At 53.5% G+C, this 20,846-nt stretch overlaps 1 protein-coding gene across 1 annotated transcript; it reads left to right on the top strand.

Annotated features, from left to right (window-relative positions):
- The first annotated feature begins 1,197 nt into the window (after window positions 1-1,197).
- Window positions 1,198-14,138, top strand: ACADS (acyl-CoA dehydrogenase short chain). The gene is made up of 10 exons (XM_055322059.1): window positions 1,198-1,302; window positions 2,338-2,501; window positions 10,849-10,998; window positions 11,254-11,365; window positions 11,819-11,970; window positions 12,227-12,397; window positions 12,468-12,605; window positions 12,769-12,864; window positions 13,081-13,137; window positions 13,261-14,138. The coding sequence occupies exons 1-10, from the start codon at window positions 1,257-1,259 to the stop codon at window positions 13,411-13,413; spliced, it is 1,239 nt and encodes a 412-aa protein (XP_055178034.1). The 5' UTR covers window positions 1,198-1,256; the 3' UTR covers window positions 13,414-14,138.
- The last annotated feature ends 6,708 nt before the right edge of the window (window positions 14,139-20,846 follow it).

The following is a 20,846-nucleotide window of genomic DNA, read 5'->3' as shown; positions in this document are numbered from 1 at the left end:
TAAGTCTGGTTGAGATGGTCTGTGGCAGCCAAAGCAATCATTGGCCCGTGCCTGCTCACCGATATCCCCCTCCCCTGCTTTTTTCCTTTCTTCTTTCCCCCAGGGCTGGCACCCAGGTGGGCAGTGGAAAGGTTAAGGAAGGCCCGGGAACATTGGCCAACCACAACCACTTGTTCGGGTTTCAAGTACTGAGGATGTAGAGGCTCTCTTTTAGATGAGAGGTAACAAGGATCCTGCTGCATCTTTTCATTGATCTCTGGGAAGGAGACCAAGGTCTTGGTGGAAGACAAATTTTGGCATGTGCGTCAGTGCTGGGGATGCAAGCCTGGCTGAGTTACAGCGGTTTAGTTAGGGATAGAGGGATGTGTGGGGCCCTGGAAAGTTGTGGAAGTCTGACTCCTGCTTGTTCTGAGGGAAGACCCTGGTCAGGGCAGTGGAATCGCCAGTTTCCTGGGGAGGGTGATGTCCTAACAAGGAAGCTTAGGACCAAATGCATGGCATTGGGGGCCCTGCCCCACAACTGGGGGTGAGACAGATGGGACTACAGTGGAATACGGGGGGTGGGGGTGGGGGGGCGGGGACAGCTTCTGGAGGAACAGATCTCCCTCCCAGGCAACCCAATTCCCTGGGCCTGAAAACTGAGCAACAGAGCAAGACAAGACCCTTGTACCTTTCGGAGCTCACAGATCAAAGAGAGGAGTGGAGAAAATGTCAGATGCCGAGTGCCAGGAATAAAGAATGTGTGGGGCAGGGCAGGGCAGGCCTCAGTGTGAGACCTGGGGCGGGGGGGGGGCATTCTAGGTAGAGGAACAGGGACTGCGAAATCGCAGAGGCAGGAACAAGCCGGGGTGTTGGGGCCTCCTCGCGCGGCCGGAGCCGCGAGGGCACGGTAGGCACCGGGGGGGGGAGAGGTAGCCGCCGGTTGGTCCTAGGGAGCATTTTCGGCCGCGGGACTGGACTTCAGGCGAGACGGGCCACGGTCCGAGGGTTTGAGAACCGACCGCGGAGACACGGCGAACAGAGAGCGTTAGCCCGCGCTCCCGGCAGGGAGGCGGGGCCGGGGCGGAGCCGGCCCCCCGGGCTAGAGGGCCCGAGGGCCGCCCCGGCCCCGCCCACGCCCCGCCCACGCCCCGCCCACGCCCCGCCCACGCCCCGCCCACGCCCCGCCCACGCCCCGCCCACGCCCCGCCCCCGGCCCGGAACCCGTGCGCTCACCGCCCGAGGTCAGCAAGAAGCCCCGCGCCTTGTCTGCCTCCATGGCCGCCGCGCTGCTCGCTCGGGCCTGGGGCCCCAGCCGCCGAGGTGAGTGCGCTCCCGCTTCCGCACAGCGGGGCGGCGGCCCGGGCCGGCCAGCGGGCGCGAGTCCCGGCGGCCGGGCCCTCCCCTGCGGCGCCGCCGGGGGCCGGCTGCACCCCCTCCCGGCACGCGCGCGGCCTTTGGCCCAGTTGGGCCGCTGCTGCCGCGTGCGCGTCCCCGGGTCCCGCCCGGATCCCCGCCCTCCGCTCAGCACCGGCCTGCTGAGGACTTGGGGCGCCCCTCCTCCCGAGCCAGGCCTGGAGCTGAACCCGGACTCAGGGTCCCTGACCTTGGGCGGGACGCTCGGCCGGTCGGCCTCATTTGGCCTGTGTGTAAAGTGGCCCCAGCGACGTGTCCCTATCCTCACGGAGTCCCCGGGATGAGATCGCAGGCTGTGTGAAACACTCCGCGGCGCCTGTCATATGGCGCTCAGTGAATGTTAGGGCTTGTGGATGATTTCATATTGCACTTTTCCAGCTTTCTTCTCTCCCACTGTAGCAGCAGTGACACATGTGGCCAGGGCTTCCTTTGCCTGCAGGACTCGTAGCGGTAGGGGGACCCCCACGGAGGGTTGTCTCAGCCTCTGCGAGGCCCTGTGCTGAGTGCGCAGTCAGCATCTCTTTAACCCTCGAACCCTAAGGAGTTGAATACTGCTGGCCTCCACATTTTCTAGGAACGGAGGCTCAGTGATCTTAAGATCCCTGCCTACGGGGCAAAACTGTGGTCTTAATATGATTGGTGTTATACTGAAGATTGAGTGGGATATTTGTGTGCAAAGTGTACAGCAAGTGGAGTAAGCATTCAGTTGGTGGGTTTCTAAACAGCAGTGCTGTTGGCATTTTGGGCCAAAAATTCTTTGTTGTGGAGTCTGTCCTGGACATTGTAGAGTGTTAGGCAGTATTCCTGGCCTCTATTCACTCCATAGCAACAACTGGAAATGTTTCCGATCATGCCTGGGGAAGGCCCGCTCAGTCTGTTATGATGGTGATCATGCAGCAGGACCTGCATTCACCTTCCTCTAACACCTGTTCTTGCGGGCAGCTCTGCGTCCTTGGGACTGGCGTCGGTTCCATACTGTCTACCAGTCTGTGGAACTGTCTGAGACACACCAGATGCTGCGTCAGACATGCCGGGAATTTGCTGAAAAGGAGCTGGTTCCCATCGCAGCCCAGGTAGACAAGGAGCATCGCTTCCCGAAGGCCCAGGTGAGAGTTCCAACTTCAGCAGCCCCCGATAGTGGTCTGCCAGCTGCTTCTGGATATGCAGTGATAGTGACCAGTGCAGTGGTCAGTGCAGTGACCTCTGGCTAGAGGTACTGAGATTCCGAACCAGGAACTCCCGGGCAGGTTCTGGAACCCAGAAAATGCTCTGGAGGTATCTTTCATCCAGCATGAGGCCTATCATGCAGATTTAACTCCTAGAATAACAGTAACAGTCGTGGATGGGTGTCATGCTTCCTGCAGGCCAGGCATTGTGCTAGTAGTTATAGTCAGTGCTTGCAGGATGCTTACCGTGTGCGAGGCCATCTGCATCTCACAGTAAACCTGGGAGGTGGGATCCCTGGGTGGTGCAGCGGTTTGGCGCCTGCCTTTGGCTCAGGGCGCGATCCTGGAGACCCGGGATCGAATCCCATATCGGACTCCCGGTGCATGGAGCCTGCTTCTCCCTCTGCCTATGTCTCTGCCTCCCTCTCTCTCTCTCTGTGACTATCATAAATAAATAAATTAAAAGAAAAAGAAGTAACAAATAAAATGCATTCTTTAAAAAAAAAAAAAAAAACCTGGGAGGTGAGGGTACTAGGATTCTAGACCCTTTTGTATAGTTGGTAAACTCACATTGACTAGGGGGAGTTAAATAATATGACCCAGGTCATGGAGCTAATGAGTTGCAGAGTGAGGGCTGGGGCCCAGCTCTTCTGCTGGACCCTGAGGTCCCAGTGAGTATGCTCTTTCTTTCCTGAGCCTGTGTGTTCATCTCTTGACATCAGCTGACATCTGTAATTTCATGGTTATTTATTTATTTATTTATTTATTTATTTATAATAATAATTTTAAAAAAAAGATTCTAATTATTTGAGGAAGGGAGTGTGAGAGTGTGAGTGCATGAGCAGGGGGGAGGGGCAGAGGAAGAGGGAGAAGCAGGCTCCCAGATGAGCAGAGATCCCCAATGAGGGGCTTGGTCCCAGAATTCCAGGATCATGACCCTAGCCAAAGGCCGATGCTTAACTGACTGAGGCACCCAGGCACCCTGTAATTTCATGTTTAAGATGTTCCTGCTCTATCCTTGGGGTCTGGCAAGCCCTGTGGCACATGGTATAAATATCCAATAGATTATTTGTTCAGTAGAGAACTTGTGGAAGAGTAAACCTTTCTGGCTTCTTTTCCTAACCTGTTTTTCATCCTAAGGAAGTCAAGCGTTCTGGTTGCCATTTCATATCTCCTGAGCTCTGGGGCTACTTTTCCAGCTTAGAAAATACTGTGCTGTTCACAGCATCTTGGGTACTGTGCCTGGGCTGTGGCAATATGCAGGGAACTCAAGATGAAGTGGGTGAGTGGCGCTCTGGGCATGGAAATTTGTTGGGTATCTTTCAGGTGTTATTTGCCACTTGTCAGCCCTTCTAGCCCTGAGGACATCTTCACCTGCAAATCTGATCCCCATTTTGCTTCTAGAATGCTTGCAAGATTTAGGTAAGGTAATATATGTCAAATTCTGGAGCCTTGGGCAGCCCTGGTGGCTCAGGGGTTTAGCGCCACCTTCAGCCCAGGACGTAATCCTGGAGACTCTGGATCGAGTCCCACATGGGGCTCCCTGCATGGAGCCTGCTTCTCCCTCTGCCTATGTCTTTGCCTCTCTCTCTCTTTCTCTCTCTCTCTGTGTGTCTTTCATGAATAAATAAATAAATAAAATCTTAAAAAAAAATTCTGGTGCCTCCTTGTCCTGGAGAAATGATAGTTATCAACACCGGTGTCATTTTTATTACAGTCAAGAAATTTGATGCAGAGAGAGGTTAAGTGATTTTCCAGGAGTACTGATCTGTGCACTAGAATTCATGTCCCAAGTCTGGCTGGCTCCAGATCCCTTCTCCTTCCACCCTCCACGCTGTTGTTCTTGGAGCCCAGCTGGCAAGCAAGGAAGCCCTGTTCTGGTTGGGAATATTGCCGTTGAGGACCTAAACTACCCTTCTGCCCTCCGCACCCACATGCACTGCTCTCAGGGACCTCATCTGGCACTCTCCCTTCAGCTTTCAGTACCATTCATGTAGATGTGAACAAACTCCTCTCTTTGAGGAGATAGGTTGTAAATAAGCAAAGGGCAGGAAGAGTTTAGAGGTGCTCCCCTCAGAACAGTTTTCTTGAGATGTGGCTGTGTGCTGGGGCTTCTCCTGCCGGAAGACAGATGGCATGATTTGCTTTTCCTGTTATTCCTATATTCCCTCAAAATCTTACTAATATGACAGACACAGATTTACTCTGGGCAAGACAGCTGGCAGTAGGAACAGACTTTTCCCCAAGCTCCTCTGAACTAGTCCTCCTGCTCTATAATCTCCTCCTGTGTTTCATGGGGCCAGGGGATTTGCAAGCCACCCCTCCGGAATCGTGGCAGATGAGGTATGGAGAGAGGAGGCCCATGGCCGTGGCAGGAGGGCTGGCTCAGGAGGACTCGCCGAATTCAGGGCCATAGCTCAGAGTCCCCATAGCATCTCTGTCTGGGGTTACGCTGGCAGGTGTTTTCACATCTGTGATGTCATTCAGTATCCCGAGTACTGCTTTTGTTTTTCAGTCACTGAATTGCCCTTGGGGCTGTAGAGTTAGGGAGAATTTGTGCTGCATCTTCTGATCTTGCCACCACCCCACATGAACGGGACTCTTGTCCGGGTGGCTAATGGGGTACGGAGGTTAATCAAGGCTTGCTTCCCTTGAAGATTCCCAAGATTGAAGCCCGCTGGATCTGCGCGTCTATCCCTGGCTCTGTTACTCTGGAGGGTGCTCTGTTCCCAGGTCTAGAAGGGAATCCAGGGCTTACATGGGCAGAGAGATCAGAGAAGTAGATGTACACATTATATGCAGGTTGTGAAATTCAAAATAATAGTATCAACTAATGTTTCCAAATAAAATGGGGATAAGAACAGGGATGACTGTCATTTGGGGGTTACTGTCTTCCAGTTGCTTATATGTCACATTTTCCACACAACACTCTGAGGTAGTTACTTAAATTCTTTTCAGTTTTTAGATGAAGAGGTTAAGTTTCTTGCTTAACAGCCACACAGGTGGAGTGGGAGGGGCCAGGTAGACTCCTGAGCCCCACCCTGGCTTACAGTGAGTGCTTAGTAATTTCTAATATTTTTTTTCCTGAAGAATTTTTTGCCCACCCCCCAAAAAAGTGGGTTTATGGGGGAAGGTTCAAGGGGAAAAGAATTGAGGGAGGCGGGCCAAGAATTAGGTGGAAGGGCTAGTGCCAGTTTCTGTTTGCTTGGCTGGTTTGGGAACTTAAATTGAGCTTCAATTTTCCTGTATCCAAAACCAAAAAGAAACGAGAGAGAAAGAAAGAAAAATTTACAATGTTCTTTTATTATAAAGGGAAATAAGATGTAAAATGGTGTTTCAACTGATTATGGACTCACCAGGCTTCCAGCATGTGGGGGCTGTATATTTATTGTCTAAAACAGTCCCCCGGCCAGCTGGCTCAGTTGGTAGAGCATGCGACTCTTCATCTCAGGGTCGTGAGTTCAAGCCGCACGTTGGGTGTGGAGCCTACTTTCAAAACAAAGCAAAAAACAGTCCCATTTCTTCTCCTTCACTCAGTGACTGTTTATTGAATAACTTTACCAGCCCAGGTTCGAGACCTGCTCTTCTTCCTCATGTCCTCTCTCTGGTTGGTGATGCTGCTTTGCTGACCTAGTTAGCCACATAGAAACTTCTAGAACCATACCCCGTTTTCTTCTTCCTCTTATCCACTGAGTCTAGTTAATTCCTTTTTTTTAAAAAAAATATTTTATTTATTTATTCATGAGAGACACAGGGAGAGAGGCAGAGGGAGAAGCAGGCTCCATGCAAGGAGCCTGACATGGGACTCGATCCCGGGTCTCCAAATTCACATCCTGGACTGAAGGCGGCACTAAACCACTGAGCCACCAGGGCTGCCCTAGTTAATTCCACCCTGGAAATGTGTCCTGAATGCCCCCTCCCACTTGTCCCAAGCGAGTTCGTCGATCTGTGTCCCAGGAGCATCCCGTTCACCACCTGTGTCGTTGTGCTCAGCATGTCACTGCATGCTGTCAAGAATAGTCAGCTTCCTGTTCACACCCACACATGACACCTTGCTCTGAGGAAGTGCCCAAGGTTCAACAGATGATTGCTGAATTGAATGGGATGGTGAGGTGACCCTGCATGTCCGGAGTGGCCCAGCATGTAGCACTCACCAGCCACCGGTGGACACCAGAGGAGGCAGCACATGGGGCTTCTTTCCCTTGAATAAGCAGCGGTAACTCCAGCAAGTTAAGAGCTTTGATTCTTTCAAGGAAGTTAGTTTTGATTCTGTTGAGCAAATGCAAACTCAAGGTAAATTTGATTCTGTGAAAATGTAAGCTCTCAAGGCACCCTGTGGTGTTGTTTCTGTATGAAATGCCTGCTAAACATTTCCCAGAGATGAAGGCTGCTGGTGCTGCAGGCTCACTGTGTCACAGCTGGGAAAGGGGGCTTGGGGGCTTACTTTTTCTCGCATTTTCTCTTGGGAGCTTGGAGACTGCTGGGCTGGGCCTCGTCGGTGATAGTGCCTCTTTCTGGGATGTGATCCTGGGTTCCCGGCTCACGGACACAAGGGACCTCAAGTGGCCATGCGAGCAGCTCCAGGACGTTCCCCTGGAGCTGGGTCTGAAGCCCAAGTCTGTCTGCTGGAGCAGCAGGGAGCCTGGTGGCCAGCGGCCATCTGTGCTCTCAGAAACCATCTCTACCGCCAGACACACGTTCTTTCTTTCTTTCTTTCTTTCTTTCTTTCTTTCTTTCTTTCTTTCTTTCTTTCTTTCTTTCTTTCTTTCTATTTTTTTAAGATTTTATTTATTCATGAGAGACACAGAGAGAGGCAGAGACATAGGCAGAGGGAGAAGCAGGCTCCCTGCGGGGAGCCTGATGCGGGACTTGATCCCAGCACCCTGGGATCACAACCTGAGTCAAAGGCAGACACTCAACCACTCAGGTACCCCTGTTTTTGCTACTTCGCATCTTGTCCCAGTTTCCTTCTCTTTTCAGTTGTCATTTCCCAGTGAGTCCATGCTGGCTCTCCCTCCCCTGATGCCCGCATCTTTCCCCAGAGGACACGCTTCGGCAAGCGTGTGTCACCACCAGCATTGCTTCTGCCTCTGTGTTTTTCCTGGAACGTTCCTGTGGGCTGGCTGTAGCATCTTGCCAGCAATCTGGTGACCTGTTTCTGAGTAGAAAGGTTGGAAACAGCAGAGCCAGGCATCGCTGATGAAATTGGGTGAGCTGGACTGTGTAAGGCCCTGGTCTGGGCCAGGGGTAGGGGAGCTATTTTCAAAGGTGCTGGAGCTGGAGGCCTTTTAAGCAAACAGAGCAGGTAGCGGGGAGGACGAGACCTGGGTGAGACTTGAGGGGAGACGGGTCACGGCTCTTGTGAGAACTGGCAGGATAGCCCATGGGAGGTGCCTGCTAGGGCAGAGCACCTGGAGCCCTGGCTTCCTGGTGGCCCGAAGTGTCACCTCTCTGGGAGCTCCCCCACCTGCAGAAGGAAGGCAGGTCCCCCTCATTCTGCCCACAACCCCTCCACCTCAGGAATTTGGGTTCCCTTTTTGTTTCTTGGGATGAAGTGGAGTCGTGGGGTGCTGGACTAATCTGTCCTTTATTCCAGGGCTGAATCTGTAGGGCTCTGGGATGAAGAGGAGGTTGGGTGGCACTGGTAGCATGGGGCAGTTGGCTGGTAGGCCAGAGAGAGCCTTCCAGCGAGGTACCTGCCGAGACCTGCGCATTTCCAGCACCTGGTGGAGAGTGGCCCTGGCTCCCGACCCAGCTCTGCACTCCCTGACCAAATGCCGGATCCCCCCGGCCTGGGTGTGTAAGTTGCCTTACAGTATGGGTCTGACAGTTTCTGTTTCTGTTTTAAGGTTGCGCTCGTACTGGCACAGGGCCCTGTGAATCCCCACATGGATTGAGATGCAGTGCAATGTAGACCTCTCTCTTGCACCCTGGGTGCTTCCTGCCTGCTGCAGTGGTGCAGTAACTGAGCAGGCCCGGGTCCTCTGGCTGTAGGTGTATGGTCCCCACAGAATGTTTGTTTTTTTAAGAGATTCTCAAAATGACACAGCTGGAGTACCTCTTAGTCCTTTTTTTCTTTTTAGAGAGGGAACATGGTGGTGGGGACGGGGATGGGTGGGGGTTGGGGGAATCCATGAATCCATGCCCAGCGCCGGGCCCAACACGGGGCCCGATCCCGCGACCCTGAGATCATGACCCCCCCCCGAAATCAAGAATAGGATGCTCAGCCAACCAAGCCCCCCAGGTGCCCCATCTAAGTCCCTTTTATCACCATCTGTTGGTTTCTTTTTGCTATTGTGACAAACGACCACAGACTAGTGGCTTAAAATGACACCCAGTTACAATCTGACAGTTCCTAAAGGTTGGAAATCCACCTGGGTCCCGCTGGGCTGAACTAAGTGCACTGGCAGCTCTGGAGAAGGGTGCGTGTCCTCGCCCTTCCAGCACCGGCTCCTGACCCCCTTCCAGCCCCCCTTTGGGTCACTTGGACCCCTGCTTCCATCGTCACCTCTCTCCCTTGCCAGGACCCCGTGAATAATCCAGGGTGATCCCCACCTCCTGATCCGTAACTTAATCTCACCTGCAGTGGTCCCCTTGTCTGCCTGGTGGCCGTGGAGTGCCGTCAGTGCCTATGGGCTCAGCAGTTTGTGCCACTCGGGTGGACAAGAAGTGTCTGCCCACCCCCACCCCTGCCTCCCCTGTGCTTTCTGGAGACGCTGAGGGGCATGAGGCCACCCCAGGTGCAGAGGCTTACAGGAGGGGTTCCCATGGGAACAGTTCAAGGCAGCATCAGGTGAGAATTTCCTAGAGGGGAAGGCACATCATTATGGAAGCGGCCCTCGTCCCAAGCTGTCCAGGTGACAGCTTGTCAGCCACCTCGGGACGGTGAGTGCATTCACCCATCGCTCCACTTGTGCCTGGTGCTGTGCTCAGCATTCTGGACATATTGTCTCCAAACTTCGATGGTTCTGTGACACGGCTGCTACTTGGAGAGGGAGTATAACACAATCTCAGAGGTAACATTCATTATAGAAAAATGAGAAAATATCACAAACATTCTTACGTTTGCTTCTTTGAAGTCAAAATAGGGTAAGGACATGGGTACAGGAATCAGAATGACACAGGGGGGACTCATGAAAGCCATGCTGCTCCTCCTCCCCTACCCCCCCCCCTTCACCCTGGGCCCTCCATTTTATTTTATTTTATTATTTATTTATTTTTTAAAAAAGATTTTATTTATTCATGAGAAACACAGGAGAGAGAGAGAGAGAGAGAGGCAGAGACACAGGCAGAGGGAGAAGCAGGCTCCATGCAGGGAGGACATGGGAGCCCGACATGGGACTCGATCCCGGGTCTCCAGGATCACACCCTGGGCTGAAGGCGGTGCCAAACCGCTGAGCCACCCGGGCTGCCCTGGGCCCTCCATTTTAGTCGCTTCCTTTCGAAGCCCAGTGTGGTCTGCATTGGTCCCCAGAAGGCAGGCTTACAGAGGAGACCCTGGAGCCACTACCGGGGTGCGGTTGGCCACAGTGCTCATGAGCGCTGGCCCCGAGCACATTGCTCCCCGTGTGTGAGCTCCGGAGAGCCTCAGGTGGGGTTGGGCCCACAGTAGGCACTTGGTGGATGACCATTACTGTCATTGTGGTTCCAAAGCAGAAACTCCAAGCTCTTAGCCTTCAGGCAGCGGGAATAACGCAGTGAGCAAAAACCAGCTCCCCCCTTTGTGGTCAAGGAGCAGGACCCCAACCCAAATTGGCAGAATAATAGGTGTGAACTTCAGCTGAGCTGCATGTTAGAGAGCATGTGGTTTGAGGACAGAGATAGCAGCTGCAAGAAGTGAGGCTTGTGTTGGGATCTGAAGGGCATTAGTGACCGGAAACAGCATGTGCAAAGGCCTGGTGGTGGGGAGGCAGGGGTATGTGCTAGAGCTGAGAGGTGAGTATGGCACTGTGCTGACCTGCTCCTTACCTTGGGAAGCCCCCGAAGGGGAGCTTTCCTGTGCCTTCTGCGTGCTCACTGGTTCTGGCTGAGGACACACAGGTGAGCCAGTGGGGATGTGGGGGCAAGAACAGCTTGAGGGCACAGTGCTATCATGCAGATCTCAGCTCAGGCTGGGTCTTCGGCTTAACCAAAGGAGCGGTGGATCAGGGATCATGGGGAGGGGGAGGGGGCCACATGGCCTGAGTTTCTGCAGGTGCCGGCTCAGGAGCAGGATGGAAGGTTTGGAGTCGGGGGAGGTGAGCACTGGCCCCCAACTGCCCTTGCCGTGACTTCTTCCTTTGGCTAGGTGAAGAAGATGGGTGAGCTTGGGCTTTTGGCCATGGATGTGCCTGAGGAGTTCAGCGGCGCCGGCCTGGATTACCTGGCTTACGCCATTGCCATGGAGGAGATCAGCCGGGGCTGCGCCTCAACAGGAGTCGTCATGAGTGTCAACAACGTGAGTCCCCCCTCCTGGGCCCCTGGGACACACAGGTGGGAGGGAGGCTCCCTGTGGGCAGGTGAGCACTCTGTGTCTTCCCGGCATCCTGGGCACAGCCACACTTTGGCCCCCAGCCCCCGACCAGCTCTGGGCTTGGTCCTTTCAGGTGGGGTCCTGGAGAGAACAGGTCTTGGAGTGGGGTCCCCAGGCAGTCAGGTGAACCTGGACTTGAAGGCCTCTGACCACCTTCCCCTGGTGCCCCCACCCCTATAGTCCCTCTACTTGGGGCCTATCCTGAAGTTCGGCTCCAAGGAGCAGAAGCAACAGTGGATCACCCCTTTTACCAGTGGCGACAAAATTGGCTGCTTTGCACTCAGTGAACCAGGTACCAGGGTGGGACAGTGAGTGGTTGGCCCCTGTCCCCTTGCCTGGAATCAGGGTGATAGACACAAGTTGGATCTGGGTTGCCCCTGGGGCAGAGGCAGGAGCGGGGCCATGAGAGGGAAGGGCACAGGCCTTCGGTGCAGGCAGTGGGGCTGAGCTCTGGCTGCGTGGAATCGGCCTATGAGGACACAGTCACCCCAGCTGGGCCAGGAGGGATGCCTGGCTCTGGGGTTCCTTCAGTGTGCAGATGCCCTGCTGTGCCCCTCCCCCACGTTCACGCCCTTGGGCTCCTTTCCACAGCTCTGGGGGCTGGTGTGGCTTTCGCCTGGGAGCCAGCACTGGGATTCTTTGGAGGCCAGGTCAGGGATCTTCCTCCTGGAGCTGGGGCGAGGCCAGGTCCCCTTGGAGGGGGGGTTGCGGAGGGCAGTGGATCCTGAATCTGTGTGTGGGGCAGGGAACGGCAGCGACGCGGGAGCCGCCTCCACCACTGCCCGAGCAGATGGTGACGCGTGGATCCTGAACGGCACCAAGGCCTGGATCACCAATTCCTGGGAGGCTTCCGCCGCCGTGGTCTTTGCCAGCACGGACAGGTCCTTGCAGAACAAGGTGGGGACCCCGGGGAGGGGGCTGGTGGGACCTCTGGGCTGCTCCTGCTGTCCCGCACCTTGGGGCCGCCCCTTCCTCTCCCGCCCGCGGTGCCTGAGCGGGAGTCCGCGCCTTCCCCCGAGGGGCCAGCAGAGGGCGCCCCGGGGCGAGGTCCGAGAGAGGAGCGTTTAGGGGCAGGTTTGAGCCTGGGGCGCTGGAGTAGGGGGTGTGGCCGAGCCGATCTCAGAACCTCATTGCCTGCCTCTGGGCGTTTCAGGGCATCAGTGCCTTCCTGGTCCCCATGCCGACACCTGGGCTCACGCTGGGGAAGAAGGAAGACAAGCTGGGTATCCGGGCCTCATCCACAGCCAACCTCATCTTTGAGGACTGTCGCATCCCCAAGGACAGCCTGCTGGGGGAGCCGGGCATGGGCTTCAAGATCGCCATGGTGAGCCTGGCAGCGGGGCCCGGGCCGTGGGGCCACGCTGGCCAGCCACTGACCAGGGCCTTCCCCACAGCAAACCCTGGACATGGGGCGCATTGGCATTGCCGCACAGGCTCTGGGCATCGCCCAGGCCGCTCTTGATTGTGCTGTCAACTACGCCGAGAATCGCAGGGCCTTTGGGGCGCCCCTCACCAAGCTCCAGAGTATCCAGGTAAGGAGCGGAGCCTAGCCGGGATGCTGGAGGGAGGGCAGCTTGGCCTTTCTTTCCAGCTCCGGGTGAGCTTTAACCGGCTCCCACTCTCTGCTCCTCCTGCCTCCTGTCCTCGGAGGGAGGGGCAGCCACTGACTGCCACGGTGGGGCTGGCTTGTTGCAGTTCAAGTTGGCGGACATGGCCCTGGCGCTGGAGAGTGCCCGGCTGCTGACCTGGCGTGCAGCCATGCTGAAGGATAAGAAGCAGCCTTTCACCAAGGTGCCTGTGGGGAAGGGGTCTCCCTAGGGCATGTAGGCATGGCTCACAGCCTTGGTGCGCCGAGGGACACGTCTGGGTGGGCTTCCAGTTCCTTGGGTCTGGGGGTGGGGTTATTACTGCAGGGGGGAGGCTCCCCAGGCCCACCCCTGCTGAGGGCCATGTGCTGGGGTCTCCTCCCCAGAGTAAAGTTTCTGACCCCACCGTCCCCATGTTTAGGAAGCAGCAATGGCCAAGCTGGCTGCGTCAGAAGCTGCAACTGCCATCAGCCACCAGGTGAGTGTCTCCAGTGCAGGAAGAGGGTGCCTGGGCGACGAGCCCCCTACCCCTGGTCCCTCAGTGTGGCCGGTCCCGCCCCTGACGCAGCTTTTCCCTCCCGCCACCTGCTTTCCCTGGTAGGCCATCCAGATCCTGGGTGGCATGGGTTACGTGACAGAGATGCCGGCCGAGCGACACTATCGCGATGCGCGCATCACCGAGATTTATGAAGGCACCAGTGAGATCCAGAGGCTGGTGATTGCGGGGCACCTGCTCAAGAGTTACCGGAACTGAGCCCTGAGGAAGGGCTAAGGAGCACCGCACATGGGGGCCAGGCTGGCCTGAGGACAGTGGGAAACAGGGGCAGGAGCCAGGAGGCCTTCAACCAGATGCTCAGGAATGCTGCGGGGTGCCCAGCTCGGGGGGCTGTGCCTCTTCTTGCCAGGACCGCCCAGGGCCCAGCCCTCTGGTGTGGACTCTTCTGCTGCCCTCACCTCCACGCACCCCAGACCAGACTGCCCAGGCTAAGCCTGAGAGAAAGGAAAGGTGAAGGAAGGAGACCTATTCGGAAGACCCCTATCTTCAGCTCCGCTTTTAGACACTGCTTCCTCTTCACACCTGTGCCTTCTTTTCTTCATCAGAGTGGACCTGGCCTCCTGGAGGCGGGGCCTTGGGAAGGGCTGAATTACCACCTTGGGACCCCCCCCCTTTCCTTGCTCAGCGGGAGACCCAGGTGGGGAGACTCAGGTGGGACAGGCTCTTGGCAGCATCTGCTCTTCCCTGAGGTCAGGGGTCAGGAGGAGGAGTGGGGGCCGAAATGCCAGGGCCCAGAGTAGCAGAGGTTGTGTTTCCTCTGACTCCTAGGGCTGCCTTGGGAAAGCTGTGTGCCTGGCTCATCGTGAAGCACCTGGAACCCCATAAGCCTGTTCTTTATAAATTATAAATGAGCGGGAAGGGGTTTGAATCCTCCTTCAGGACAATCAGTTGTGGAAACAGTAATAAAGCGTACCTGTGCCTGGGTGGTCTGTCCCTGCCTGGGCGCTGCTGGGAAGGGGAGATAGTCCGTCTGCTAGTGAGCTCTCTGACAGCTGCCATCTCTGAGTGTGTGTGTGTGCATGCATGTGTGTAAGGCTGACTGCAGGGGCATTCGTCTGCCAGGGAGAGCTCCAGCACGAGGCAGGGTTGACCTGCTTCTGGAAGGTACCACCTGGGTCCCTGGGCTGGGTGAGGGTCTGGGACAGCGATGCTGCGCAGGGAGGGCAGGTCTGGGCCTCTAGGCCAGAGGGCCTTGTCCCGGGGACTGTGCCAGTGGGTCCAGGCCCTGAGCAGGAGGAAGGGAGGGTGCTGCACAGGTGGGGAGGGGACAGAGTGGGGGGACAGGGACACGCAAGGGACAGGCCTGAAAGCCCGGCTGTGGAAATGGGGCGCCGCAGCATCAGCATCCTCTGCGTGCTACTTGGCTGCTCCCAGCGGCCGCAGAACCTGCTGGGGACGGGGGTCTGGTGCCCCTGGAGCCGGAGCCCAGCTTTTAACCACTGCCACTCCGTGCGCTGGGGCAGCGGGAAGAGAAACGGAGCAGAGGCTTCTTCAGGGGAGCCCGGGTCAGCCCTCCCGGAGTGGGGAGGCGTGGGGACGCGAAGGGACCCATTTGGAGCGCCCATCACAGCGTGGGGTCCTGCCTCGGACCATTGACCCGGCTCCGCGTCCCCCCCCAGGGGCTCGCCCGTGCGGCGCCGCGGGGCGGGAGGCGTGGAGGTGGGGTCTCCCAGCGCGGCGGGGTGGCGCCCACAGGCCGTGGGGCCGGCGGCAGGTGCAGCGTCCCGCCAGCAGGTCGCACCCGCGGCCGCAGGCGGCTGCTCCCCGCGCTCCCCAGCCCCGGGGGCAGGCGGACATCCGGGGGTTGTGCGCCCCCCCCCCTGCTCCCAGCGCACCCTCTGCGGGGCCCTGGACCCGCCGCTGTGGCGTCCCTGGGCTCGGGTGCAAGCCGGAGGTGCGGGGCGCGGGGTGGGATTCGGAGCTTCACCCCAGTTTGACCTACTGCACCTGGGAGGCGGACGAGTCTGCCCCCGCCCAAGTCACTGACCCTATGAGCACCATCGGAGGGTCGGGTGTTCAGGTGGCTGGTGACCCTGTCAGCCACGGAGCACCGGCCCCCTGGCCCAGCAGAGAAGCGAGGGGACGGGCAAGTGGTCCATGCTGTCTGGGCCCTTAGACTAGCGTGCGGGTGTGGGGGGCGAGGCTGGGCTCGGGGAGCCCACACCGAGCCTAAGCCCCTGCAGGGTGGCCCAGCTGGAACCCCCGCTCTCCTCCTCAGGCCCCCCTGTCTCCCCGTGTGGAAAAGCAGGTGGCTGTTGGGGGACCCGCAGGCCGCGCGCAGGAGCCGCCCACACTGCTCCCGCGAGGCAGGGCGCCGGGTGCCCGGGAGCAGCCTGTTTTCCAAGACCCCGCTGGGTATCGGCTCGCGGAAGGGCCCGGGCCCGGCCCAGAGGAGCAGCGGCACGAGCCCCGGGGTCGTCTTTGCTCTGGGGCTTCCGGGAGCTCCCCCGGCCCGGCTCCCAGAGCCCTGGCTTGACGGGGAGCGGCCAGCGGGGACTAAATGCTGACCTCCACCCCTGGGTCCGTTTGAACCCCAGCTGCTGGAGCAGGTCTCGGATATGTGCCCGGGGCCCAGCGTGTGCTTCCTAAGAACAAGGACGTGCCTTCTCCCAACACCAGGTGGGTTACCCCAGTAGTGTCCATCCGCAGGCCTCGTGCGCAGCTGTCAGTAGGCCCGTGGTCTTTGTTTTTTACCAAGGTCTGGGGTCCCTTGTGGCTTTGAGAGGTCTTTTCCCGTTCACTCCAGGACAGGTTCTCAGACTGCATTTGTTTGTCATGACATTGGTATTTTTTTGTAAAGCTTTTATTTATTTATTCATGAGACACAGAGAGAGGCAGAGGGAGAAGCAGGCTCCATGCAGGGAGAGCCTGACGTAGGACTCGATCCGGGGTCTCCAGGATCAGGCCCTGGGCTGAAGGTGGCGCTAAACCGCTGAGCCACCGGGGCTGCCGTTTTTCAGTCTTTCTAAAGAAACAACTTTTGGCTTTACTGACTTTCGGTATTGTTTTTATATTTTATTTTATAATTTTATTTTTTATTTAAATTAAATTAACATATAATGTATTATTGGTTTCAGAGGCAGAGGTCAGTGATTCATCAGTCTTTTTTTAAATTTTTTTAAAAATTTATTTATTTATGATAGTCATACACAGAGAGAGAGAGAGGCAGAGACACAGGCAGAGGGAGAAGCAGGCTCCATGCACCGGGAGCCCGACGTGGGATTCGATCCCGGGTCTCCAGGATCCCGCCCTGAGCCAAAGGCAGGCGCCAAACCGCTGCGCCACCCAGGGATCCCTGATTCATCAGTCTTATAAATACCCAGGGTTCATTCCATCACTTGTCCTCCTTGATGTCCATTACCCAGTTACCCCATCTCCCCATGCCCCCACCCCCAGCCACTCTCAGTTTGTTTCCTGTAGTTAAGAGTGTCTTATGGTTTGTCTCCCTCTCTGATTTCGTCTTGTTTTATTTTTCCCTCCCTTCCCCTATGATCCTGTTTCGTTTCTTAAATTCCACATATGAGTGAGATCATATAATTATTTTTCTCTGATTGACTTATTTCACTTAGCATATCTTCTAGTTCCATCCACGTTGTTGCAAATGGCAAGATTTCATTTCTGATCACTGAGTAGTATTCCACTGTATGTATACAGATATATATCGCATCTTTATCTGTTGACGGACATCTGGGCTCTTTCCACAAGTCTGGCTATTGTGGGCATTGCTACTATAAACACTGGGGTGCAGGTGCCCCCTTCAGATCACTGTATTTTATTTATTTATTTATTTATTTATTTATTTATTATTTATTTGTTTGTTTATTTATTTATTTATTTATTTATTTATTTATTTATGAGAAACACAGAGATGTGTGAGAGAGAGGCAGAGACACAGGCAGAGGGAGAAGCAGGCTCCATGCAGGGAGCCCGATGTGGGACTTGATCCCGGGACTCCAGGATCACGCCCTGGGCCGAAGGCAGGGGCTAAACCGCTGAGCCACCCAGGGATCCCCCAGACCACTGTATTTTATATTTGAGGTAAATACCCAGTAGCGTAATTGCTGGGTCATAGGGTAGCTGTATTTTCAACTTTTTGAGGAAACTCCACACTGTTTTCCAGAGTGGCTGCATTCCCAGCAACAGCGTAAGAGGGTTCCCCTTTCTCCACATCCTCACCGACATCTGTCGTTCCCTGTGTGGTTAATTTTCCCCATTCTCACTGGTGTGAGGTGGTATCTCATTGTGGTTTTGATTTGTGTTTCCCTGATGCCGAGGGACGTGGAGCATTTTTTCATGTGTCTGTTGGCCATGTGTATGTCTTCTCTGGAGAAATGTCTGTCTGTGTCTTCTGCCCATTTCTTGATTGGATTATGTTTTGGGTGTTGAGTTTGATACAATCTTTATAGATTTGGATGCTAGCCCTTTATCTGATAAGATGTTTGCAAATATCTTCTCCCATTCTGTCTGCTGTCTTTTGGTTTTGTCGACTGTTTCCTTTGCTGTGCAGAAGCTTTTTATCTTGAAGTCCCAATGGTTCATTTTTGCTCTTGTTTCCCTTGCCTTTGGAGATGTGTCTTCCTTTGGAGGAAGTTGCTGTGGCCGAGGTGATAAAGATTGCTGCCTGTGTTCTCCTGTAGGATTTTGATAGATTCTTGTCTCACATTTAGGTCTTTCATCCATTTTGAGTTTATCTTTGTGCGTGGTGTCAGAGAATGGTCCAGGGATCCCTGGGTGGCGCAGCGGTTTGGCGCCTGACTTTGGCCCAGGGCCCGATCCTGAAGACCCGGGATCGAATCCCACATCGGGCTCCCGGTGCATGGAGCCTGCTTCTGCCTCTGCCTGTGTCTCTGCCTCTCTCTCTCTCTTCTCTCTCTCTCTCTCTCTGTGTGACTATCCTAAGTAAATAAAAATTATTAAAAAAATACTTAAAAAAAAAAAGAATGGTCCAGTTTCCTTCTTCTGCATGTGGATGTCCAATTTCCCCAGCACCATTTGCTGAAGAGACTGTCTCTTTTCTGTTGGATATTCTTCTGCTTTTTCAAAGATTAGTCGACCATAGTGGTGGTGTGATTTTAAATTTTATCTTGTTTGACACTTTGTTTCCTTCTACTATTTTTAGATTCAATATGCTGTTCTTTTTCCAGCTTCCTGGGCTGAATGTTCATTGATTTTTCAGTCTTTTTTCTAATAAATGAAAGTTATACAGTTCTCTCTAGACATAGCTTTAGCTTCACTTCCTAAAACTCGATATGTTGTATTTTCATTATTTCAGTATTCTGAGTTCCATTGCACCTTCTCCTTTGACTTATCAGTTATTGAGAAGAGTACTATTTTATTAACATGGGATTTTCCTTGGTAATTTTGTTATTGATTTTTTAATTGTAAAATACACATAATGTAAAATTTACCATTTTCTTAAAAAAATGTACAACTCAGTGGCATTTAGCACATATACAGTGTGTGTAACCATCTGCACTATCTCATCCCAGAACAATTTCGTCATCCCAAAAGCAAACTCCATTCCCATTGGTATTGATTTTTGCCTTAATTGCATTGTGATCTCAGAACATTTTCTGATTATTTAAATTCTCTGAAATGTACTGGGATTTACTTCATGATCTCTAAGTCATTTTTTTTAAAAAACCAATCTTTTTTCCACTTTGATACATTAACTCTAGTTCATTTATTTTGATTGCTGCATGATGTCCAATTGTATAAATATACTTAGGAAGTTTTCAGTTTTTCCACAGACACAAGCTGTGGTGCAGAGAACATTCTGGAATGTGTCTCCTTATTCACAGATGATAACTTTGAGGTATGTAAGTAGAAGCGATCTTTGCTGAGCTTTGTGCTGTTTGTTTCTTCAGCCTTACCAGATATTGCCAGGCTGCCTTCCACAGCAGCTGGATCAGTATGTAGCCTTCCAGCAGGGCAGGAACACATCCATCCCCTGGTACCACCAACTTAACATCTTTTCTTTAACCTGATTGTCATTTTAACTTGCATTTCCTTGGTTATTATTGCATATCTTTTTCACGTGTTTAATGCCTATTGTGGTTTTTGCTGTGAATGGCCAGTCATGTCCTTTGTTCACTCCTTCCCTTGTTGATTTGTAATTGTCTCATGGGTGATATATCAGATGCTAATCATTTATCAGCTGTATAGTTGCAGAAAGGCTCATACAGGGCGTGGCTTCCACTTTTTAAAAATGGTTTTGCAGGGGAACCTGGGTGGTTCGGTTGGCTGAACATCAGACTTTTGATTTTGGCTCAGGTCATGATCTCAGGATCATGAGATCAAGCCCCACATCGGGCTCTGTGCTCAGTGTGGAGTCCGCTTGCAATTCTCTCTCTCTCTCTCTCTCTCTCTCTTTCTCTCTCTCTCCTTTGCCCCTCCCCCCACTTGTGCTGTCTCTAAATAAACAAAATCTTTAAAAAAATGGTTTTGCATTTTAAAGTCTATTCTTTAAAAGAAATTTGTTTTAGAAGTTTTGTCTTCTGCAAACATTTCAAATACATATTTTGTGGTAAAAAGTGACAGTCCCTTCTAGGGAATAGTTCGGGTGTACCCTTCCAGACCTTTTCCTGGGCATGTATGAACATCTCATGTGTCCCCTCCTCTCCACCCCCCTGTGAGATGAATACGCCACACATTATTTCATTTTATTCACTTCACATTTCTTTGGGTCAGTACATTTGGACAGTTCGTTCTTTGTAACAAATCTGAACATCCAGTTGTACGGTTTTACCCCCATCCTGCCTGGTTGGTCTCCTCTTCCACTGTCCAGCACACGGGGCGGTACCTGTTTCCCCACATCTTCCCAATGCTAGAAATTCCCAGGTGTCTGGGGCGCCTGCCTGACTCAGTCGGAGGAGTGTGCGACTCGTAATCTTGGGGTCATGAGTTTGAGGCCCATGTTGGGTGTAGAGATTACTTCCATAAGTAAATAAATAACCTTTAAAAGATTATCAGGCATCTAACTTGTAACCATCTGACAATTGGAAAATGTGACTTGATTTTGCAGTTTTTAAGGGAGCTTGAGCATATTTTCAGCTATTAATTGGTGATTTTCCTATTGTCTGTGAATTTCTTTTGCGCATCCGTGATCCGTTTTTCCTTCCTATCTTTCTCTTTTCCGTTGTCGGAAGATCATTATAGTATAGATAGGAGTAATCCCTGCTGGCTTTAGACCTTGCAGGTGCCTTCTTCTGATCCATGATGTCCCTGCTAGCTTTACTCCGAAGCCACCCCCCAACATGTTAGGCAGCTTCTCCCCATTCCTTCCTACCTCCCACCCCAGAGCCTCTGGTGACCATGTCTGTAGACTTACTGATTCTGGATATGTTCTATAAACAGAATCACACAAATGTGGCCTTTTGTGTCTGGCTTCTTGCACTCAGCATCATGTGTTGTAGGTTTGTCCATGTTGCATCCTGTGTCAGTATTTCAATCCTTTTTATGGCTAAATAATCTCTCATTTACTCATTTGGGTCGTTTCTTTGTTGTTTTGGCTCTTACAAATAATGCCGCTGGGGACATTCAAGTACAAGTTTTTGTGTGAACCTATGTTTTCACTTCTGTATACTCCAGAATGCTGGGTCATATGGTAACTGCGTTTATCTTTTTGAGGA

Source organism: Nyctereutes procyonoides, unplaced genomic scaffold (genome assembly GCF_905146905.1).
Source record: "Nyctereutes procyonoides isolate TBG_1078 unplaced genomic scaffold, NYPRO_anot_genome, whole genome shotgun sequence".
NCBI classification, from domain to species: Eukaryota; Metazoa; Chordata; class Mammalia; order Carnivora; family Canidae; genus Nyctereutes; species Nyctereutes procyonoides.
Note: the sequence above shows the minus strand (reverse complement) of the source record. Positions and strands in the feature narration are given on the sequence as shown.

Coding starts and splice junctions, on each gene's coding strand:
- ACADS (XM_055322059.1), top strand. CDS start 1,257: ATGGCCGCCGCGCTGCTCGCTCGGGCCTGGGGCCCCAGCCGCCGAG. Junction 1,303..2,337: donor CTGGGGCCCCAGCCGCCGAG/GTGAGTGCGCTC, acceptor TCTTGCGGGCAG/CTCTGCGTCCTTGGGACTGG. Junction 12,865..13,080: donor AGAAGCAGCCTTTCACCAAG/GTGCCTGTGGGG, acceptor CCCCATGTTTAG/GAAGCAGCAATGGCCAAGCT.